At 32.5% G+C, this 10,274-nt stretch overlaps 3 protein-coding genes across 3 annotated transcripts; 2 read left to right on the forward strand and 1 right to left on the reverse strand.

Annotated features, from left to right (window-relative positions):
* Positions 1 to 1,837: 1,837 nt before the first annotated feature.
* Positions 1,838 to 6,388, reverse strand: HELRODRAFT_162278 (hypothetical protein; the record flags this gene model as incomplete). Its single annotated transcript, XM_009024528.1, has 9 exons — positions 1,838 to 1,891; positions 2,575 to 2,724; positions 2,816 to 2,971; positions 3,271 to 3,440; positions 3,500 to 3,573; positions 3,791 to 3,855; positions 3,949 to 4,217; positions 4,423 to 4,589; positions 6,360 to 6,388. 9 exons carry the CDS (start codon positions 6,386 to 6,388, stop codon positions 1,838 to 1,840), a joined length of 1,134 nt encoding a protein of 377 aa, XP_009022776.1.
* Positions 6,389 to 7,077: 689 nt separating this feature from the next.
* HELRODRAFT_162279 (hypothetical protein) lies at positions 7,078 to 7,554 on the forward strand (the record flags this gene model as incomplete). The annotated part of the gene is made up of 1 exon (XM_009024529.1): positions 7,078 to 7,554. The coding sequence occupies one exon, from the start codon at positions 7,078 to 7,080 to the stop codon at positions 7,552 to 7,554; it is 477 nt and encodes a 158-aa protein (XP_009022777.1).
* Positions 7,555 to 7,679: 125 nt separating this feature from the next.
* Positions 7,680 to 8,419, forward strand: HELRODRAFT_162280 (hypothetical protein; the record flags this gene model as incomplete). The annotated part of the gene is made up of 2 exons (XM_009024530.1): positions 7,680 to 7,869; positions 8,223 to 8,419. 2 exons carry the CDS (start codon positions 7,680 to 7,682, stop codon positions 8,417 to 8,419), a joined length of 387 nt encoding a protein of 128 aa, XP_009022778.1.
* Positions 8,420 to 10,274: the final 1,855 nt, after the last annotated feature.

Below are 10,274 nucleotides of genomic sequence, written 5' to 3' on the forward strand. Positions count from 1 at the left end.
TATAACTAAATTTTAAATTTCAAATTTGTATGAGGTCGCTATTAAAAATTGACGTAAGAACAATTTCATCTAAATTTTATTGTTGATCAAAAGTCCGAATTAAAGTTTTTGAAATTATCTTTCTTTTTTCTTTCTCGTGCCCCATCCTTTCAGGACATTGGCGGCCATCAACCTCTACAAAACCCGTTCTTTAACACATTGTAGTAATTGAAATGTGGTGATATTCAACAAGTGACACAAAGACTTCACGAATGTTATTCGTTGTAGACCGCGATCTTTTTTTCCTGAAATCTTACCAGTAGTTGTTAAATGTGACCAAAAAACTTTAATTGTCCCCGTCGAATTATCTATAGTAATTTCCTCTTGTCATAACCGGACTGTTATTCCTTGTCAAACCTCCTCATTCGAAGTATAAGAGATTTGATATACCATTTTTATATGTCACCCTGGACTACTGCCTAGGCTACACTTTTATCATCATATAAATAGAGTATATAAATATAAATAGAATATAGATTCTATATTCTATTTATATGCTTGTCATGCTTCTCGTACACGCAGACGAACATAAAAGGTCAACAATTTCAGCCATCGCGTACAATAGGTCAACAATTTCAGCCATCGCTTATGAAATCTTCTAAAGTTCGGAGGAATCAATGAAATTTGCGTAAACCCACGCCAACACATTTTTTGTGTGAATATGTAAATACTTATTTAAATTGTGATAAAGTGATTGACATACTTTTTGTTTGTTGACGATGTTTGACTAATGATAAAATCCATGAATTTTACACCTATAAATAATGCAATGCTATTATTTTTTCTCCATAAATAATATATACAAACAGGTTTGTACACTTTTAAACATTTTGTATTTAAATCTGAACTTCTAACTTGTTAGTTGTGGCATTTATACTAGTTCTTTGTATTTTCCAAAATTACATAACCTGTCAATCGTTTAGTGCAAATTGATATCCGGCTCAGTTGCTCAGAAATGCGTTTGTCTAATTTCAGTCATCGCGATTTACAACAAAATGTTGTGGATAGATTGCTCGATCACGGCATAAAAACTGCGGCCGATTTTCTCAAGCTAAATCCCTTTGATGTCAGTTTTCGGACGAAATTAACTTTGCGAGAGTTATATAAACTACGCTGCTTTTTGGTAGAAAAAATGAACTGTGCTCCAGTGTCTGCCTTCCAGTTTTACAAAAGCATGACTGAACAAAGGTCAATACTTAGTACAAATATAGAGACCCTGGATCGCCTATTGGATGGTGGTTTGCACACAAATGAAGTAAATCTTTTTGCTGTTAACACAAGTTTTCTGATGAGTTCTACAATATTAAATATTAATACAAAATATATTTATATAAGTTCGACCACTGAACAAGTGGCAGAGGAAACTGGCAATTCTGATGAACAAAAACAATTAGCTGCTATTAACTATAACTGCTACACACTTTTTAATTTTTTTGAAGTAATTAACAAAATTCTTAATTGTCATGTTCCTTATAAAGAAAAACTGATAATTGTAAACAATTATTCAGACTTCTTGAAAGTATTTATAAAGGGTGTGTCATCCAATGATTTAATATTCTTTATCAAGCAATCATTCAGATTGATGACAAGACTATCTATTGATAAAGGCTTTTCTATTTTAGTATATTTTACTGATGTTGAAATAAAAAACAAACTGAAATTACTGGATTTATTGAAAACCATGGTATCGTCTGTTATAATTTCTAACAATACCAAAGACTCTACCAATAAATATGATTTGGTAAAATCTGATCGGCTGGCATTATAATAAATTGTTGTCATCAATGACAAAAATACATTATAACTCGAGCTTTATTTTCTTTTTTTCTTCAGTCATTTCTTCAGTGCTTTTCTGTTTCAATAAAATTATCAACTTTTAACAGATAAAAACTTAGCAATTATTTAATTACCTTTTTTCTCACAAGATGTGTTATATTGTTGACTGAACTTGATTTCTGTTATGCATATTAAAACATGTTCAAATAGTATGTTTTCAAAAAATCATATTAAAACAATCCTAGGAGATAAGACAAGATTTTGTTGGAGTTATTACAAGAATTCAGATTTACTAATTGTCCAACCTACTGTTTATTCATATTCTAAACTTTCTAATAATTTTTTGTTGATCTCCATCAAGTGCTGAAATTAATCTTTGCAAGACCGAGATTTTTTTTTTATAGTTGACTTCTATTAAATGCTTAATTGACTTCAAAACGAAATTCTCACTCCTGACACAACTGCCTTTCTACTTTCACAAAGGAAATACTTAAAAAACATGATATTTTTAATGTTTCAAGATATATGGATAAATATATTCAGTTGAATATTCAATATTGAATACTGAATATTGGAATATTCAGTTGAAATATGAATATATTCATAAATATATTCATATTTCTTTCTAAAAATAAATTAAGTTTGCATTAGATATGTATAAAAAAGTTGTATGTAATAAATGTATCTAGAATATAAACAGTGAACGTACAAATAAAAGTTACAAGACAAATGTAATAAAGATAACATAGTGTGTGCTACCTGTTCATCGTTGTTAGATTTGGAATTAGTGCAATTTTCATCATTTGTTACAGCCGTTGAACTGGTAGATTGTTTAGTGGGTGTCAGACTTTCTTTCATCAGTATGGACACCTTTACGGCGTTGCATTCTTCATCTTTTATTTCATCTATCTAAATTTATCATTGTCACACATTGATGAATTGTTAAATATTTTATCAAACATACAGATAAATTCAACAGTAAATATAAAGATTTGAATACTTTTAAATAAATTTCTTTGATAAGAGCTTCAAGTTCGACAATTTCTCTGTCAGCTAATTCAATTGGAGTGTAAAACCCATCACCTGCATCGTCAGGCCTTGGATCTAATACTCCTTCTGAAACTTTTTTTAATCGGTCTTTTCTTTTCTCCAACAGCTTAAAAATTTGTATAATTCAAAATAAAGTTTTCCACGTCCGTAATAGTGTACTGTGCGCAACATTAGTTCGGCATAAATGTGTGTACGTAAAATTTGAAGATTTTAGCCGCAAAAAAATAGCTTTAGTTGAATATGAGGCAAGACAAGAAAGAAAAGACAAAGAAAAAACACCAACAACAAGAATGACACTAAAATTGAATAGCAAGAACAAAAAAAACAGGAATTAGACTTCATTTTTTTTTTAAATACAAACTTTACCTGACAAAAACAATTTAATACGATATAATCAAAACAAACCTCAATAGTCTTGTGAAAAAACTCAGAAGCTGGTTTGTAATCGTTCTTTAAAGTATAACCTAGACCTAATTGATAAAGTGTCTCAGCTATTAATCTGCTGTCACATGGTAGATGTTCTTGTTGCAAATTCAGACACCTCTCATAGTCTTTTACTGCATCCTCAAATCGTTCTTAGTTAAAAACAGATTCATTATTAGTGCTAATACAATAATTTAGGTAATTTTTTTACCTGATTCTAAACTCACATCTCCCAATCTAAAATATGTGTCAGACAGTTTTAATTTAGCGTCAGATGAATTTTGTCTACAAATGGAAAATAATTTTAAAGTGTGTTTTTATCATCACAATCCATATTTTTCATTTATAAGCCCATATATAGTTGATTGCAAAATAACGTAATGCGTAGATAAATTTATTTTCACCTTGGAAAATTACAAAAATAACTGAAATAACTGATTATACTGAAATCAAATTTAATTGATTTTAAAAAAGCTACCAAAAGTCAAAACTTATCTGAAACCTTAAATATATAACTTTAGCTAATTCCAGAACTTCCCAAGCCAGTTGAAGTGAAGAAACATCTTCCTAATTTGTTTGATATTTAATTATTTATGAACATCTTCATAAATATTTAATTACTGTATTTTAATGAACAAACTGTGGTTCAATATTGCAAACCTCTTCAAGTTCCTTGGAATGAAGTTTAGATGTTGATGCATCATTAGATTCATTTGCATTGGCACATGTCCCATTGTTATTATTAGATGTACATTCACTTTGTGGTTGTTCAGAACTCTTCTCAATTTTTTTCACTGATTCTTCGCCATTACTGTTTTTAGCAGATTTATTATCAGCATACTCTTCATATTCTTCATCAACCAATTCTTCTGATGACCCACTATGAGCCGAACTGTTGTCATCATTCTCATTTTCTTGTGCATCATCATCTAAATGATTAATCGTAAGTATTGTAAACTTCACAAATTAAACTTATAAAATACACTAAGAATAAAAATAAGTAGTTACTCTTATCTTTGCTTTCCTTGATTTCATCATTTTCATCATCATCATCGTCATCATCATTTTCATCTTTAGTGTAAATGATTTTATCTTACAAAATAATTGTTAGATAATTGATAATGTAATAATAACCATCGCTTTTCAAAACGTTTCCAAGAGTTGTGGATTCCAATCTATGAAGTTCCAACAAAGCTTTGCCATATGAATAGTAAACATCTGAACACTCATTAGCTAGTTCTCCATACTCTTGTGCACTATTAAAATAAAATATTGCTGCAATACAATGCAATGCCAAAGACCTTTTGAAATGTTGGAAAATGGTGATGGATAATGAAATCAAGTGGAATACAAAATTTAAATAGAGTTTATTCAGATGGAATTAGTTAGAAAAGTTAGGTCTAACAAAATCTTTGAAGCCTCTTCCAACTGGCTCACAGCTTGATGAATTTCACTGCACAGCAAGTTACGTTTTCCTTGAGCAAGCAAATTGATGGCATCTACCAACCGTTCGTTTGGTTTTCTGTATAAAAATCAAGTTTAAAACATCTGAACTGATTGTTAAATAATTTTGTAATTTTTTGTTTACTAAAAAAATAAAAACAATATTTATTCAATATTTGTAAACTGTAAAAATTAATTATTAAGAAAAGATGTAAAAATAAAAATTGCTCCATGATGACAAAATGTATTTACACTTGATAGATATTTGAAATATTTGAATTTTGAATAATCAACTGTAGTTATATGTTCAACAATGCAAATAAATTTTTGTTATCAAGGAGTGGACATCCAAAGAGAGATGCCAACAGCAAATGTCTGTAGAATGCTACCAATATGTATGGTTAAATAATTGCTCTTGTAATCTCTATTTTATTGACATAAAATATATAATTTAAAATAACATTCAAAAATTACAAAAATTGTTTTTATATTTCAACTAAAAATAATGAAATGAGAGCTAATAGGATCATCTTAGCTAAGGATGAATATTTATAGGATGTCCCAAATATTTTAATTAATATAGCTGTAATTTGTAACACATGACATTTTTATTTTACCATGGCACCATAGTGTAGAAATTATTGAGCTCTATAAAAAACACTAATTAACAACAACAACAACACACGTTTAGATGACATTTTCCCCGAGATCGGGGTTGCCGTTTGGCTACCTATGATGAAACCAAAATACTCCTCGATGCCATCCACATCTGTCACTCGCCTCAGTATCACGCAACCCCGCTTTCACCCTGTCCTCCACCTGCTCTCTCCATCCCAATCGCGGACAATCCCTTCCTACCACTCCTTCAACCTCGAACTCCAACGCTAGCCTAATCCCGACCCTTTCATCCCTTCTCAACACATGTCCATACCACCGCAATCTCGATCTCGTTATCAATGTCACAATGTCCTCATTCAGTCCCATCATTGACATCAGCTCTGTACTACTCCTCCTATCCTTCACTTTAAACCCACACATCATCCTCACCATAGCTCTTTCAGCCCTCTGCAGTACACTTTCCTCCTCTCTCCTCAACATCCAAGTTTCACCACCATATACCATCGCTGCTCTCACACATGCTTTATATACCCTCCCTTTCACCTTCACTGACCATTTATTTCCACACAATACTCCAAAACACTAATTAACTATTCTTATTTATATACTTCAGCTTGGTTATAGCCGTCATCCTCAGCAGCAAAAAATAGAGACTTAATGTTGGCTAGGAAACTTTTGAAATGTTATAAATTATTGATATCTTATTTATAGGAAATAAAAAGTTAAAAATAAAATATTCCAGCTCTTTGTTTTTTGTTTCGCTAGGGCTAACACCTGGCAGTTCTTTCCTTTCATTTTCATCGTTTTATAACTGATAATTCAGGAAACCATTCTTGATCTTGACTTAATTCTTTTCTTTCCATTTCCAATGCTGTTTTTAAAAAATAAGTACTGACTCTGATTGTTGTTATGGTGCCTGTGATTAAGATTACTGATTAATAACCTTTTAGAGAGCCAGCCTTGGCTTGCTTTCTTGGTCCAACAGAGCAAAAACACAAAAATTGACTTACTTTAAGTCTTTGTTTAGGCAATTTTCCATTGAAATCAAGATTGTTTAAATAAAATGCTGCCAAAAACAAAATAAAAAATAATTTTTATTTTTAATGAGCTGAATCGGCTTTTAAAAGTTAAATCGATTTTAATCTTATTTACCAGACTTTTTGCAGCGCTGTTAGCATAATTTATACAATTACATAGTTTATAATTTGGTCGTATACACCGCAAGTCGGTAAACTTTTTTTAAGGCACATAATTATAGATGTCAAAAAAACTGAGTTTTTTGCACACATACATACAAACAAACAAACAAACAGATACATACACAGATACACGCACAAATAAACACACACACACACACACACACATATATATATATATATATATATATATATACATTTTTCGCTACGTTGGGTTTAGCCGTATTTGATTATTTTCTCTGCGTTTTTGTAATTTTTGTGATATTTATATCGAGGTTATGTTGTTAATTTTGGATCTCTTTTAAAGCATAAATTAAAAGGAGTATCACCGTATTTTTATTTTTTGAATTAGTTAACAATTTAATTAAATAATTTAATTTAGAATTAACTTGTATTGTCATATAGCTTTTTTTTTAAACTAGTTGAATATAATTTGTTGTCGTCAACGCATAAGGAGTGTTGTGTACGAACATTAACTTATATTCTATCTTTCAATATTATAAAATGAAAGTTAAACTGTTTTTTGGTGAAAATGAATAAAAATAAATGTTTGCAATGTTCAGAGGCGAAAGGTCAGGGGAAGGCTGTTAAATGTTCTCAGTGTGAGTTCTTTGCGCATGCGAACTGTGTTTCAATTCCTGAAGAGGTTTGCAACCTCTTGGATTCCAGCACCAACCTCAGATGGTTCTGTGATAGATGCTTAAGTCTGGGACCTAACATTAAAAAGTTGACCAGCTCTGTCGATTCTCTCAGAAAAGATGTTTTCAACAAACTCAACACATTGAACGATTTGAATGCAAATATAAAGTCAGAGCTCGGGAATATCAACGCAGTAATAGAAAGTAATAAAGAAAAGTTAAACCAACTTGAGAGCTCTGATGTTTTTCGTGGTGAATTGAACACCTTGAAGATATCATTTGCAGATATCGTCAGTCGCGGGATTAAAGGACACACTGATGATATCAAGGCTGAAGTAAAAACAGTCCAGGCGACAATAAATGATGCTTAACCAATCAAAGAAAGAGAAAATAATCTAATTATGTTTCATTTGCCTGAGAGTGGCAGTGATCGGGTGGACGTCATCTAGTTAACGGAAAAAAATCAGACGATCATACTCGACCGCTGCTTTTGAAAATGGATAGTGTTGACATAAAAAATATGATAATTAAAAACGTCTCTAAATTAAAATCGCTTGACGTCGGCCTGGGTCGCATCGGACTCAGTCACGATCTCTCCCCAGAGCAGAGAAAGGAACTGAGGTCAAAGATAGAGGAGGCAAGGGCATTGGAAGCTTCTGACAAGGGTTTTTTATACCGTGTAAAAGGTCAGGTTGGCAAATGGAGGGTGGTGAAATTTCTGGTAACTCAGAGACAGACCTAGGTGTTCAACTGACGAATACTAATGATGTTGGTGGTGATGATGGCTTTCATGGTGACTTTCTGACGACAAAGAGTATTGGTAGTAGTAGTTTTGTTGGTAATGCTTGTGGGTATGATGATGGCCGTGGTGATGATATTAGAAAATATTCGATATCAAATTGTAATGTTAATGATTTTAAAAATTATGGTCATATTAGTGCAAGTGATAGAGTTAGTGGGAAAGATGGTGGTGGCAATTTTAACATAAAAGATGTTAGTTTTAATTTGTATAATAATAGTAATGTTGTTGGTGGTGAAGATTTTGGTGTTCGCAGTCTGACGCTTGGGGTTATTGGTGACGATTATTTGGATTCATCTCTCGACGGTAATAAATGTTTAATGATGAAAGGCACTGGCAATGACTTAAATGGTAATGTTAATTTTGGTTTTGTAATGATGGTCATGGTCTTGATGGTGGTGGTTATTCGATGGTCTGTGGTACTGGAAGCGATCTGAACGTTATTGGTAAAAATGGTTGTGGTAAAGATGATGGTAGTGATTGCGTAATAACAAATGATGCCGGTAATGATCGTAATGAAAGTGGTGGTTTTAATGATCTTAAAAAAGTAGGTAATAACAATGTAATGAAAGGTGGTGCTGTTGGTAGAAATATTGGTGGAATCAAAATTGATCGGACTAATAATAACTTTTGTGTGGTTAAAATAAAATTGGGTTTACTAAATATAAAATCGATTGGCTCGAAGTACAACATCATTTATGATTTGATCAGTGATGGTTTGGATATTTTTGTTGTTACTGAATCATGGCATGGTTCATCAGAAAATCCCTCCATTGCGTTATCTACTCCTCCTGGTTACCGCTTTGTAGATTGTGTAAGAGATCACGACCCTCTCCATGGTGGATTGATAATATTTTTTCGTCTATGTTTAAAATGTAAAAAAATAGCCTTACCTACAGTTACAACATTTGAAGTTTTGGCGGTAAGGCTCACAGTTAATAGTCAGGAGTTTATTTTGCTCGCTATTTACAGATCGGGTTCTGCACAGCTGTCTGGATTATTTTTTAAAGAACTGATTTCTATTCATTACAGTACTCAGTTCTCGAATTATTTTAACCGGGGACTTCAATGTGCACGTTGAAAAGACGAATAATCCTTATGCTGCTAATTCAAATGATATCTTCGATAATTTTCAACTCATCAATCGTGTAAAAGCACCAACACATTTACGTGGTGGTACACTAGACTTGATAGTAACCTCCGAGGATTTAACAGTTCATGATTGTTTAGTCCATCCAAGTGGAATTTATTCTGATCATAGTTTTATTTGGGCTGAACTGTCGATGACTCGAGGATATTTGGTTAGAATTAAAAAAGTTTCTAAAATGTGGAATCAGATGAATGTTGATGACTTCATCAAACTCGTGCTTGAATCTCCACTCTCCAAATCATGTCAAAGCAATGAGGTAGACAAGGAATTGCATTTATTTAACAACGAGTTAAAATCTATTGCTGATAAAGTTGTCCCTATTCGTGCAGTGACCACCAATAACGTTCGTATGGCTCCGTGGTTTGATTATGATTGCAGGTTAGCCAAGCGTTTGTGCAGAAAAATGGAAAGAAGATACAGAAAAAGTTCACAGTTGATTCATCAAGATGAATGAAAAACTGCGTTGAAGAATAAATCGGAACTTTTCTCTAAAAAACGTCGTCAGTATTGGACAAAAATTGTTGATGACAATAAGATGAAACCAAAAAATCTTTGGCGGGTTGTGAACAGCATTCTCTGTAGGGGTCGTAACGATAAATCCTGCTCGGATATGGATGAACTAACACCTGATCGATTTATGTGCTATTTCAATGAAAAGTTAAGCAAGCTGAGAGATAGTGTCAACAACGATGCTCAACCAAGCCTGGCAGAATTCCAGTCAGGTGTCAATAATAGTTTGTTCTCAACGTTTTCTATGGTTTCTGAAGAGGAGGTAATACAGTTAGTTCAAAATTCACCTACAAAGTCGTGTCAACAAGATGTAATACCTACCCACGTATTAAAGAAGTTTATAAAACTATTCGCACCATTTTTGGCAGACCTTATAAACAGCAGTTTAAATGTGGGACAGTTTCCTTCTGGCTGCAAGCATGCTATCATAACTCCGCTGCTGAAGAAACATAATCTAGACGAAAATGATGTTGGAAACTACACACCAATTTCTAATCTGTCTTTCCTATCCAAAATTATCGAACGTGTGGTTGCCAGGCAAACACTCAGTTACTTGAACAATAACAATTTAATGCCGAAATATCAATCTGGATTCCGTCAGTACCATTCGACTGAAACTGCTCTCTTGCAAG

Source organism: Helobdella robusta (genome assembly GCF_000326865.2).
Source record: "Helobdella robusta unplaced genomic scaffold HELROscaffold_4, whole genome shotgun sequence".
Taxonomy (NCBI): Eukaryota; Metazoa; Annelida; class Clitellata; order Rhynchobdellida; family Glossiphoniidae; genus Helobdella; species Helobdella robusta.